The sequence below is a fragment of the Centruroides vittatus genome, unplaced genomic scaffold (genome assembly GCF_030686945.1).
Source record: "Centruroides vittatus isolate TY-2023 unplaced genomic scaffold, ASM3068694v2 contig_134, whole genome shotgun sequence".
NCBI lineage: Eukaryota > Metazoa > Arthropoda > Arachnida > Scorpiones > Buthidae > Centruroides > Centruroides vittatus.
In genome coordinates this window covers 941,725-955,838 of record NW_027120852.1, presented here as the reverse complement: position 1 = coordinate 955,838, position 14,114 = coordinate 941,725, and the positions used below count along the sequence as shown (strand labels likewise).

General features: G+C 35.3%; 1 protein-coding gene across 1 annotated transcript in view; it reads right to left on the bottom strand.

Annotated features, from left to right (window-relative positions):
• Positions 1–14,114, bottom strand: part of LOC136990773 (protein AF-9-like) — a 74,078-nt gene that overhangs the window by 25,538 nt on the left and 34,426 nt on the right. The window contains 1 exon segment of the mRNA XM_067289209.1: positions 6,397–6,594. Within this exon segment, the coding sequence (XP_067145310.1) occupies positions 6,397–6,594 (198 nt within the window).

Sequence of the window (14,114 nt, the reverse complement as noted above, 5' to 3'; positions counted from 1 at the left end):
TAGATTTTCAATCCCCATTTATGTTTTATCCAACAAAAATTCTGCAATTTCTCATTTTCTCTCTCCAATTATTTTATACAGTCTGCATTTATTGCTTATTATGAATTTTAGGAAAGTTATTACATGTGTAAAAATACATACTAAGCTCCACATAAAAGAAATAGAAATTACATGTTACAGTTATAGAAAATTTTGATTGTTTCCTACATAAATCACTAATATCAGCAAAAAACAAATAAAAATTGAAATAAGATTATTATTATTGTGAACTATATACAGAGAAGTTCATTAATCCAACATTGACAAGCTGGCACACTCCAAAAAGTAGCCGATAATTATCCATCGTACTAGTATTCCGCAGATCAAAATTTGTTGCAAATGTGTGCTACTGAAGAGCTAGCGCACACATTTAGTGTTCAGTAACATGCATGACTACATACACTGGTGTGCAAAACTTAAGCAATGATTGTTTTTTGCCATAACTCTGCAAGAAAACACCTGGGAGACACGAAATTCAGAATACAGACACAATATTTCGTACTTAAAAGATGAAGAAAGCATACTAGTGCATAAATGAATAGAATGCACACAATATGGAATCAAAGCCTTTTCATTGTAGTCTTGCATCGTGCATGCCGACTGCATATATTTTGCATGCCCTCACGTCAACTGTGATGTCTTCTTCTTGCATACGAATCACTTTTCTACCGAAATGGGTGTTCTTTATACTGATTGCAACAAGCCCTTTTGTACAATTTCATGGCTGTCTGCTTAAAAATTACATCATAGCTTAAGTTTTACACACCAGTGTATTTTCTTTCCCAAAAGCTAATGCAAGAACAGCACACCTAAAAGCAGGTTTCTTATACTTGGAGCACATGTGCCTTTGTGAATCTTACATATACAGTATGTCTGAAAAATAATTATTATGATATATACACACAAATCATTGTGAATGTTGACTTTGTACAATAATGTGTTCATTAATGTTTTTGCAGGTTTTTCAATCCATGCACTGTATCAATGACAGAATGATTAAAGAGCATGGGTTAAGAAATTTGTGCTAACATATAACATTATCCATGTTACAGAAATAATAATACTTTGTATGGTCTAAATAACCAAAAGTCAAAGGTACAGACTGTTATTGATTGATTAAATTATTAGCTTAATGTATGAAATTTGGCATTTACATAGGTTGTTAGGTCATTATCTTGTCCTAATATTAATTAAATAATTAAAAGAACAAACAGTAAATGACATTTAAATATATGATTTGTAGAATCTTGCAACAATTGGACTCTAATATCCAACAATAAAATATCTTTTTTAAATTGAAGTTTAAAGGAAAATGGATACTTAATGTATTTTTCTTCCCATGACTAACTTTTAAATATCTAAAAAATTTTAAATCTGCTATCAAACAGCAACCTTCCAAAATGTTTATTTATATACATTTTTTAAAAATTTATTTGTGTAGGAATAAAAAAAATTTAAGAATTTTATTCCTATACAAAACTGATTCCAACAGTATAAACAATAAAAAGTGTATTGTTAAATTGTTTATTTGCACTAATTGAAAACTCCCTCTTAGTGCCCACAAGACAAAAAGAGCCAAAAAAAAAAAGATATTAAAATTCATTAGTAAAATTAATTAAAATGATAATTAGCATTTGTCTTGTTAATTTATTTTTAGTTACACTATTCATAGTATTTGGTTTGGAATTTATTTTCTATGCACATTAATAACAAAGGTTTTTCCAAATTATTAATTTTTCTATTCTCTTAAAATAGCATTTTGCTATTATTGGAAAATTTAGCAAGATGGATACATTGATTTAAAAATAAACTGATTAAAATATACTTTATATCTAATAACAAATTTGACCATTATTAAAGTTTAAGCTTTTCAAAACTAATATAAAAAAAATTTATTTAATTCTGTAAACAAAGCATTTTTAGAGCAATGAATAGTGGGCAAAATTGGCCCCATTATCTGACCAAACTGTGGTTGAATTGAATGGCACGGAAAACGAGTGGAAAAAATATGCACATTCCGAATCTCGGTAATTAAAATAATAATAATTTTGTTTAGGGTATCCTACACCCATAAGAAATTTCCATTCATTTATATTAATAATCGGCATATAAACAAAGACAACCAAACCAAAACCAGCACCTATGTAATTAATAAAGAAAATATTTACTAACGTTATTCGTCTATTTAAAATAGACATCATCAGGTATATATAAAACGTTAGTAGATATTTTCTTTATTTATTAATTACATAGGTACTGATTTTGGTTTGGTTGTCTTTGTTTATATGATCCAGTTTTGAAGAGTTACTAATGGACATATATCTAGAAGCAAAGCTATAAAGGAATTACCACCGATCGAACACCGGTCGAATACAAATTTCTTCACGCAAGAGGCATTCGGAAAATACTTCTAGGGAACAGTACGAAAATTCTGGATTATACCTCTATCCCCCTGGACCGGTTTATAAACCGACGAAAATTCTTCACAAGTTTACCTGCATTATTCTGTATATGAAAATGAAAACTAAACATAATATTAAACGAAGGCTCACATATGAAGATATATCAATTTGCTAACAATCACTAACAATTCCAATACATTTAATTAGAATATCATTTAACAAAGTCAGTTTTTAAAACAGTTCATAAATTCAATTTTTATAATCTACATTTGTAGACATGGTATTTTTAATTTATGGAATTAGTACGTGCCAAATCGTCAAATATTATTCCATTTCACTCTAACTGCATCACTTATATTACGTAGCAGTTTTTCTTAAATGGGAATTTCTTGAAACTTCACAAACATATGTAGTACTGCTAACATCAAAAGAAGATATAATGGAAAATATCACTAATTGAAACTGGGATGCTTAGATAAGTATCTTGTGTAATAAATTTTTGAAAAAAAAAAAAAATTATTTCTTCTCTGTATCCATACTGTAATCAGTTATTTTCTAGTAAGATAATTTTTAAATGGGGCTTATGTTTACACACTTTTATGCATTTGTATTTACAAAAAGCATAATGCAAATGACTAAAAGGATACAGAAGTAAATAAAGTGTACATTATTTCAATTGTAAATAATTTCATTTTTATTTCGTAAGTCGGTTCTCTATTTTTTATTCTTACGTCATTTTAGAAAAAGAACAAAGAATTTCTTCGAGAATAAAAGTAATTACGTTCGAGCATTTGAAAATTTCAAAATTACACCGAGTAAAATCGGTTATTATATTCGACAATACAGAGAATACATTCTAATTAGTCTAATTTCTATCCATTATTTCTGGCTGAATTATTACTTGTTTAAAATATTTTTGGATATAAAAATATTTTATTAATACAATTTATGAATTACAAGGATATAAATATTGGAAACCGTTAGCTTAAATACTTCCATGGTAACCAATCCGGTCACAAACAAAACAAAGAAACACATTTTTTTACAGATAAATCCATTTTTAAATCTATATTCCCTTCCAGAAAAATTTTTATAGGAACTACGTGAATGATGTTATATTTTTGTCTGCATTTTTTTTGCATTTGTATGGTATAAAGGAAAACTGCATTTTCATTAATTTTATAAACATATATAGGATCTACAGTTTTTCCTTCTATATTCAAGAAAATTTGAAAAGGAATGTATGTGGGAAATAGCAGTGATAATAAGTATTATATGTAAGTAAATAATATAGCTTTTAAGCAAGGAAATTACTTTGTAAATTATACAATTATTAAAATATAAACAGATATATGACAGTTAAAAATTCCTTTATTGAGAAGAACTTTTGGATCAGTCTTGAACTGTGTGGATCAAAAGTTATTCTTTATAGAGAAATTTTAAAATATCATATACCACTATTTCTTTATAATATTTGACATATTAATATTTTTTTTCCTTAAAGATTTACATAAATACTATCTACGAAACTGGCAAAAACTAGTGACTGTGCAATCATAAAATTACAATAATTACAGGTACAATGTTTTTTCCTCCTCAAAATAATAAGCTAAATTGCATAGAATAAAACAATTCTATGCAACACTTAATCTTTACAATTGTATTAATGCATTTCTTTAAAGCTCAAAAATTTTAAACAAAGTTGTTACGGAATTTCCGAAATTTTTCTTTTCTGTAGTTTGCCATTAATTACTTCACCCAAATAATCATACAAGCATTTTAATGTAATGTAACCTTATACATATTATATAAAACATTATCAACCTTGATATCAATTGATAGAAAGATGCAATTTATTATTCAAAGCTTTTTAACTGGACGGAAGAATTAACTTAAAGTCCTTTCGACAAGTTGAAATGACATTTCAATATGAAAGAATATACCCCGATTTCTAGTTAAATTATCCAAAATAGGTAATGCTTTTTCTTTATATCCTAAATGGGTAACTGATAATTTAAAAATTCCAGATTTAACTATTTGGCTAGAATCTTTCCGGTAACCAAACTTCCTTAGGTACATATTAAAACATTATCTGCAATCCATGTATCAAAAAATTTGACATAAAATAAAGACAATTAATTTTACTTTAAAATGTGTCATTTTGGAAGTAATTCGTGAACAAATATTCATAAATAAGGCTGTAAATGCTCAAATTACACATTTAAATGATCTACATTTTATAAATAAAAAAAAAAATTATTTTCACCCATATATTTATTAAATACTTTTTTTGTCCAACTTGTTTTGTCCGCACGAAACTATTCAAATTTTTTAAATCCCGGGTTAACGGCCGGCAGATCCAAAATCGAGGAAACGGCGCACTCTTATTTGCACGGAGAGGCCTAACTTTTGCACGATTTTTTTATTTTTCTCGTCGTCGCAACGCATGCAAACCGTTACGCGTTACACACGACATTCGTAGACGTTTACGTTGCCAAACTAACGACGGGCTATCGTCGACGCAACGGCTCGGGCTTGCGGGCATATTTACTCGTATAAATACGTCGCGCGTACGGCTCGGAAGTTAATCCGAGCCACACGCGCGACGTATCGTCGCCACATATAATGTTCGCTTACACGATAACAAGCAAAGCACAAATAAACGCTAGAACATTACACAAATCATTATTCATATGTTTAGAAGTTACCGTAATTAAATTGGTACACGGAAAAAAATCACCAGAATTAAGAAACGATTTTTTTCTCGGCCACAAACCCAAGAGTCCCGAGAAGGAGAAACCGGGAAATCGAACTCCTTCCGACGAATCCACTTTCCGGAGAGTCCTTCCGATTCCACAAAGACAAGTAATGCCCGACGCGTCCTTTTACATCCGAAGCAGTTCCTCCGGTTCAATGGGACACAAAATATATTTATAATTTACTTTTTTAATTTAAGAAACTATTTTTGGAAAACCAGTAAAGTGATAGCCTCACATCTATGACTTTTGGTATATAAAATACTAAAAATCGACGAGGAAAGATACCCGTTATACTTTTTAAAAAGCAGTTTAGGAACGAAATTTTTCGCGCGATTTAGAAACTGGCGAAACGAGTAAATTTCCGGTCCGGGAAAAGGGAACGAAGTAAAACGTAAGGACGAAAAAGGGGCCGACCGGAAACTAGAGTAAAGACAATTAGCGCATCGGCGCGATTTTCTTCCCGACCAGCGGCACTTCCGGCTTCTTAAATCCGACGTTTGCGCCAATTTATTGACGTCGCTCGGAAAGGTCCGAAAAACGGAGCGGCCGCGCCGACACGGAGGAGTAGGAGGAAGGGTAAAAGCCATCCGGGACCGCGTTACGCGGGAATGTGTGTTAGAAGGTCGGTAACACGCGGGGGAAACGACCCGCGACCGTTCGATTTTCGAACGGGGTAGAGGCGGGGACGGGAACCGCCGCCGTCGACCGGTCGCCTCCGAATTATCGACCCGGCCCGACCATTTTTCCCCGTCCTCCCCCTTTCCGGAACGACCGGAATTCGGTCCCCCCCTGCGGTTCCTTTCTCCGTCCGAGAGCGGCGCTGGCCAACGCGCCGGATCGATCCGCGCCGCTCAAGGTTAGGCGCAAACACGCGGTTATCCTTGAAGTATCGACCCTCGAAAAAGGGTAGAAAAAGCGCGGCCTCCTTTCCCGCGCCCTTTCTTCGCTCCGCCGAAAATTCCGCACTCGTTACGCCGTCGCCCGGCCGCAGAAACGGATTTTCCGTCGGGGAAGACAAACGTCAAAGAGGGTGCGGGAAAGGCGTAACGTCGCCCGATTAGATAAGAGCGGGGGTTCTGTCCCGACCGGAAGTGTCCGAAAACGGGGCGGAGAGGCAGAGGAACGAGCCGCGGGCGCGCCGTTCGGCTAACATATGGCGAGACGGGAGAGCGGCCGGAGGTGGGAAAAAGGCTTACCGTAACGACGGAGGGGTGCCTCTTGGCGGCGGCCACCAGGTGGGCGGCGGGTGCGATGCGAAACTTCTTTCCGGTCCTGTGCAGAGATCGCGTCAGATCGGTGAAGCGTGCATGTTGCGACCGGCGCTCATTCATCGGACTGCTACCCCTTGTCCGGCTGACGGCCCGACTGACGATCTCGCGCCGCGCTCTCGTCGCCTACTCCAGCGGCGGCCGCCTCGACGCTCGACGGCCATCGATCGGGTGACGTAGAGGCCCGACCGACTTTTAAAAACGCGCCTCGCCTCGGCGGGCGAAGGCAAAACTCCGTCGAGGACGGCGCGCGCGCCGACGCTTTTGTCTCCCTTCTCCGCACCGCGCTTCTCGTCTTTCCGCCCGGAAGCGGAAGCGCCATTCTCCTCCCTTCTTCCGCTCTTTCGGCCGCCACTTCGTTCGCCCTGGCTTTCCGGACGTCGACCGACGGGATGGAAGTGCGCGCGCCCGAGACGCTGGCGCGAAATAACGCATTGACGTAACCCGGCCGATCGATACGCTGCGGAACGCCACCGTTTTTCCCAGAAATTTTTGTTGCGAATTAGGGAAATTAATTAGCCCGGCGCCGCGCCGCGCCGAGCGCGCGCTCCGTTCACCTAAGCAGGAAACGGAAATGGAGCGACCCGAAACTTTTTCGCAGACCAGAACGCGTCGGAATTACCGTAGTTCTCGCGGCAGTGGCGATAAAACGCGAGATTTGCCGATCGACTAATCAAAACGGGAGATGGCGGGGCGCCATATTGTAAAGTGGCATTTCTTTCGGTGGCGAAAGGGTACGTGTCGGAAAGTGGTCGGTGCAGAACCGGTAGAAGATCGGATTCGACTACGTCACTTAACGAAACCGGGTGAATCAATAATAAAGAATGGCAGCTGCGTCATTTTTATCGTTACGAAACGGCGGGGTGAAGGCGCGCGGCTTTCGTCACCGTTCCCCGCGTTTAACGACGCTAACCCCCGAATTCACGCCAATTTCTGTTAAAGTTGCTTCTCCACGCCGGCAAACAAGCACATTTTCCCCAATCGCGCGACAAATCGTAATTAAATATTAAGAAAATTCATTTCTGAAAGGAAATCGAAGGAGAAATCTTCCTTTCGTGCGCAATTTATCGATTTATCGAGCAAATCACGATAAGTGTCTTCATCGATTTCCCACTTATTAACAGAAATTATCGAGAGAAAGAGAAAGGGAGAAAAATGGCAAAAAATACGAGAAATTTTCCCACATTTTTAATTAATTATCGTAGACCGGTGGTTTTTTCGTAGATTTATCGCAATTTAGGCACAAATTCCTACACGCTTAAATACAATATGCAGTAGAGCGGTAGAGTATTGCGGATTATTAGAACGTTCGATTAAAGAGAAATTCTGCAGAAACCCGAAAATAAAACAAGTTCGAACCTTTCGGAAACTTCGTTTATCCTTAGTTTCTACGAAAGAGGTGAAAATAGAGAAGAGTTCGCTCCTTAATCGCGGCTTTCCGATCGAGCCGGAGCGCAAACTGGCGCGAAAGTGATGATTAAAAAGAAAAAAAAAGCAATTTTTCCGCTTATTTTTAATTACCGAATCCATAGACTGACGGAAAGATTTTCGCTTGATTACGACTTCGAAAATTTTTATTTTTACGTCACATTAAGACACGGGATGGCTCCACGTCAATCGTTTTACCGACGCCGTATCCGAATTAAAGGGGTGAGTACGAATGGCGGATTGATTTCGTTATTAAACGGATCCGACGTAAATGCAATTTTCGTCGGGTACGTTTACGAAATTTGGCACCGGACGAGAGTCCTTACCGATTCCACGCGCGTTTTGTCTTTTGTTAAACTTCTGTCCCGGATTATCGCACGAATACCTTCGAAATTACATTCTGTCTTCGCTTATACGATCACAGTTTACGGCAGTGGATAACGATCGACCGATAATATAGCCTATTTTCTACTATTATGCATGTGGCAAGCGTATCTATCTTACCTTGCCCCCTTTTAACCAACCTACAACCGATCAGAACGAACAAAACGACACAAAAATCGACTGAAAGACTATGTATAACTTTATTACAGTCGAACTTCGATGTATCATCTTCTTAAACAGTGCCAGTAAACGAATCTCAATATTAGAGAATCCTTCGGTATCCACCGATTTCTAAATTATAATTTTGCATTGCAAACAATACTGTTATCACTAATTATTACGCCGGTATTAATATTTGAAACGTTTCGATTTAGTGCTAATTTTAGAGGCGAACAAATAGTGGCACTAAATCGAAGTTTGATCGTAAAATAAAGTAATTTAACCGAAAAGTCGGTACGTTTGCGACAAAACTGCAAAATTTGCAATTTCTTTTTTCTGCAAAACTGCAGAATTTGGAGGGAAGAATGGAAGAGCTTGGTTGATTACGAAAATCGAACCCCGAGTCCCACAGGCTCCGTCATAAATTGAGGTTCGGTTCGGACAGTTCTCCAAATTCTATTCCAATCAACTCCAACCATCCACTATGACGTCACGAATAAACAGCAACACAAAGGAAGATATCACGTAACAATAAAAACGAAAGTACTGTAAAAGAAATTATTTATTTTCGAAGAAGAGCAATTTCGAAAGTAAAGGTCGATTAATCACACTATCAAAAGCAGAAACAATTATTAGAAAGACGAGTAAATCGAGAGAAACGCGGGCTACAAATCCCTGACACAACGTTAACAATAGGAAAATGGAGAAAAAAATTAAAATAAAATCTATTTCCGGCACAGCTGAAACAACACGAGATAATTTGGAACAACGGAGATACGTAAGTATTTGAGAACAAAGGTAACCAGGGACGGGGTTTATGTTAATTACGTATTTATCGTAAGTAAAGTATAAAATTTCGTGTGGAAAATCGAAAATCTACCAAGAGTAAGTCGGAGAAGGTCATTCTCAATAACGATTAATATGGGACGTCCGGAGAATAACAAGTATGATATCGTATAACGTGGCCGAGTGACGATATATCGCTTTGATATACGTCCCCCTTTTTTACGTCGTCGTCAAGCCAGCCACGGGAAATCGAACTCCGATTCATCACCCTTCCAGTGTTGTAATTTCGGGTTTTATAGTTACATGTATGTAAAATTATCAGCAATTTTATACGTAAAAAACTCGATAGTGATTTAAAAGCGGGGATTGTGACGCAAGTCTTCTAAAATGCCCAATTTGACTGATTATTTCGAATTTTAATTTCCGAAAGAAAAGATTTTAAATGACACAAAACAACGTTCCGATCGGAGAAATCGTGTTTTCACGCTTCGATTTATGCTCGTTCGGCCTTAAAATCGATTTCTTAATATAAAAAATCCAGGAACCAGTTGCTTAACTTTCCCGGCAACATTTGGTGGCGCCATCCGTTATCATATTTTATTAAAGTCTTTTTATATTTTTAACTATTATAAAATAGCAAAAGGCTTAATTTCGAGGGTACGGATGAGTTTTATAAAACATTGTAAATGCTAACAAACGAGTAAAATCTTCATAAGTCCGGTCTTACTGGAGATACACACGACCACCTCTATCCACTCACCCCCGACCTTTAATCACCAAATTTAACAGCATCGATCTCCCAACAAACAAATCTCCCTGCAAAATTTCAGTAATTTTTCTCAAAAACCACGGGAGTTATTAATTTAAACTTCGAACAGGGTGAACTAAAACGTGTCCTAACACACACAAACATTCCATACACACAGAAATTACCTCCGAATTTATTTATTTTATTTTATATTTCACGACGTTTCGAGCTGTCCCGTAAATATCTTTTGGGTCATTTTTTTGACCGATCGCCATACTTTCCTGTGTTATATATAAGAGCAGGAGAATATTAAAAGTTCTGGTGTTTTTTATTCGATTAGTGACTAGAGAACTTCCAAGCGAGATTTTACTTAATTTTCTAACACCAATACCCAATTCTACCAACCGGTTCGAATTACCTTTAATTAAACGTCTGAAATTTAACGATTAGACCCATTGTTATCGCTTACGCGTAAAGTGGCAATTTTAAAGTACGGGTCGATTGAAAGTCGCCTTATCTATCTTATTTCTCGGTCACTGAGAGAGAATATGATTCTACCGGTGCCATTTAACCGAAGAGGCGTGTAAAATGCTCGTTAACGCGTCGATATTACGCGCAGGCACGTATCGCGAGTGTAACGCTTTGGTGGTGCGTAGTTAAATAATACACCGGAAGTTTCCGTCGTAGGGGGATTGTGTCGGCTTATCTTACTTTCTCGATTCAAACTTGGCCCAGAGAATTCTGCAATTGGTAGAATGCGGGTAGGACTTTCCGGAATTAAATACATACGAGAACTATTTAAACTCTCTCCCCCAGCAAAAACGTGGAATTAGAAAATCTTACGTTTATATTTTTTAACAACTAATGGGCTTATTTATTAATTATCAATTCAAAAATTGTCTTGGTACACTTCTTTCTATTACAATATTATATTAAACTTAAGCAACACAATATTATTCAGATGTATTCCTCCTCATATACTAGTTCATTTATTACCCCAAATCTGTAAAATTCCTTTAGTTATTCACCTTCTTAATGAAGAAGAATATTCCAAACAGATATGATAATAGCAAATTAAAGTCGCAATTTTTGAGAAATATTTGTTTAATAAAGTAATTTCGTGCAAAAAAGGGGTTTAAGACAAAAAGAAAGCATTTGAAAGACAGCTTTATTGTCTGTTATCAAATTTATTAATAATTTTACTAAAAATTATCAATAAATACAGCCTATTTAACAAAATATTTACCATTTCATTATCATCGGAGACCAACAGAAATATTTTTCAATTGGGGACAAGTGGAAGAGGTCGATTTAGAATCTTCGGATGACGATTCTAATCAATATTTAACCGCCGCTAACATAATACAAAGATGATTTAAATCAATAGGATAACCTACGTTAAGTGTATGGCCATTGCATATTTTAATAAAAATCAAATTACGCAATTAAAAGTATCAAGGGCTCGAGATCACATTTAAAAAAGAATTTTCTGTGACGAATTTCGATGTGTCAACGTAGATTTGAACTGCATTGATTTTTTGATATCGAACAAACATTTCAGAGTAAGGCGTAAGACGATATTAAATAATAGGCAGATATATTATTTGCATTCAAAATGAAAAATCATAATAAATTTATGATGATCGACTAAGGATGCTGCCAAGCTTGTGAATCGCTCTCTCCTGTACTTCTAGAAGCGTTTTTCCTCTAAAATGATAAATACAGGTATACCTCGCCTTACGTCGGTAATTGGTTCCAGGAGAGGCGGAAAAACGCCAATAATGAGCACTTAAAGATCGCTAAATAAGACGACACAGAAACAGATGTTTTCGTGTTTCGTTCTCTAGGATTTATGATGATTATATTACTATTTACGGTAAATATACATATTTTAATATAATTTTGTGCTTTTAACGCTATCCTAGTCATATTACGACTTCAGTATTTGTGGCGGACGGATGTAAAGTCGAATAAAATGACTTAAATTCGATTTTTATTTTTCCGTATACTTTTTTGACAAACGACGTAACTCCAGGTATACCTGTATACTAGTAGTCATAAAAACTATTCCTCTAATTAGCCCGTATTTAATTGCTACTTTGTACACAGTATATAGTAAAATTTCATTTTCTAAAACCGTAATTAACAGAGACGCTGACTATTTTATGATGGAGTGAAATTCGGGTCTAGGATTCTCCGAATGACTGATAGTTTAGGGATTTGACATCGTTTCTGAAGCAAAAATAAAGACAGAAACGGAAAGTGACAAAGTTCTGCCGAAGAAAATTGAGAAAATTTTAACTTTTCGGCAACCGACCGACAGCGACAAACTAGTATGTCATTAGATCGGGCGCATTTATGCCAGTTTCAACTTGCGGTAAGAAATTTAAAATGGCAAAAAATGATAATAGAAAGTGTAAAATCAATTTAGAGGCATTTGTAGAAGTCTCGCTTGTATAATAAATTAGATCTCGCGACAGAATACGGGAAACTGAAATTAGACACAATGTAAAACAGGTGGCAATTTCTGTTTCTTTTCTGCTATAGTTATATTACCTCTGTCTCAATTTCCACCGAGAACCTACCATTAAATATAAGCATTTAAAGAATAGTTTAAAGGCAGGAATTTCAAAATAATTAAAGTGATGTTCGTTTCAGTTTTAGATATTACTTTGTAACTATACTTGGTGTTCTTCCAATATTGCAAATATGTTCTTTATTACTCCAACTATTAAATATTTTATCTTTTTCGTAATTAGAATTCAATTGTAGGCCACTAGAAATTAGTACCGTATATTCCAAAGACACATTTACCAGAATCAAAGCTATGATTCTCAAACTGCTGGTGTACAGAATCAATCAACCTTTTCATTCAAGCTAATTTTAAAAAAAGACGAACATTTTACTTTGTTTTTGGAAACATTAAAACACTTTGCTTATAAATGGTAAATATTCTTAGGATACAAAGTAGTATTATATTTTTCGTTAAAATTAATAACACAGTACAAGAAGAGAAGAAGCACATTTATTAACATCTCTTTCCATTTGTTAATTTAGTTTAAAAAAACAGAAAGAAACAGAAAATTATAGAAAAAAATTATCATTTTGCACACAAAACTTCTGAACAATTGACAAACAACAATCAAACTAAAATATAATAAATCATTCTTTTCACCCAGAGTTTCACATTATATATATATATATATATATATATTGTGTGTCATGTGAAATTTATGAAAATAATTTTATTTGAATAAAAAACTAATGAATTTAGCTTATTATTTATTAATATATTTTAAATTTACTTATTTTAATATAAAAAAATACATGTAGTTTTATATAACAACTTAAAATAGTCAAAATCTCATAAAAAAATTAAATTGTTTGTATAAAATATAGAAAAACTATATTTGATTACTTTAAAATTTTTCATTACATCTTTCAAATAGTTTCTCTATGTAAACTAAAATTTTTTACAATTTGGGAGCAGGACATAAATCTGCCAACTCCCACACTTAAAAGTTTCTGACTTCTTTGTAAAAGCTAGATTTGTATCCGTAATACTAAATAAACTAAACTTGATGATTAATATCTTAAGAAATTTTATTGACACGGCGTGAATCGACAAGGAATATAATAAAAACTTACCATATTTACTCACGTATAAGACGAGGTTTTTATTCATTTATCACAGCTTCAAATTGCTAGGTCGTCCTATATGCACGAGCAAAAGATTCTTTGCATTTTTGCAAATAATTTTTGTGAACTGTGTATTCGCATTTTTTACCGGATGCTTACCCTCTTGTATTTAAAAACATAAGTATTTTATCTGGGTCGTTTGAATCGTTCTCGTATATTGTCAGGAGTAAAGACGAATAACAATAGGAACGGCAAAACTGAATCGAATTCCGAATCGAAATTCCAAAAATCACGTGGGTGTCCGACATAAGTTTTAATCCATTCCCGGGTGAAAACGGATGATTATTCGGAAATCAGAATTCGGAGAAACTCTAGTGTAATCGACGGATAGTGGATTCGACTGTTGAGAATTGGCAAGGAAAAAAAAAAAAAAAAAAAAGGTTCCCGATCGTCCAGATTTACGTGAACAAATTATGTTATCGATTTTCCCTTAAAGTTTAAA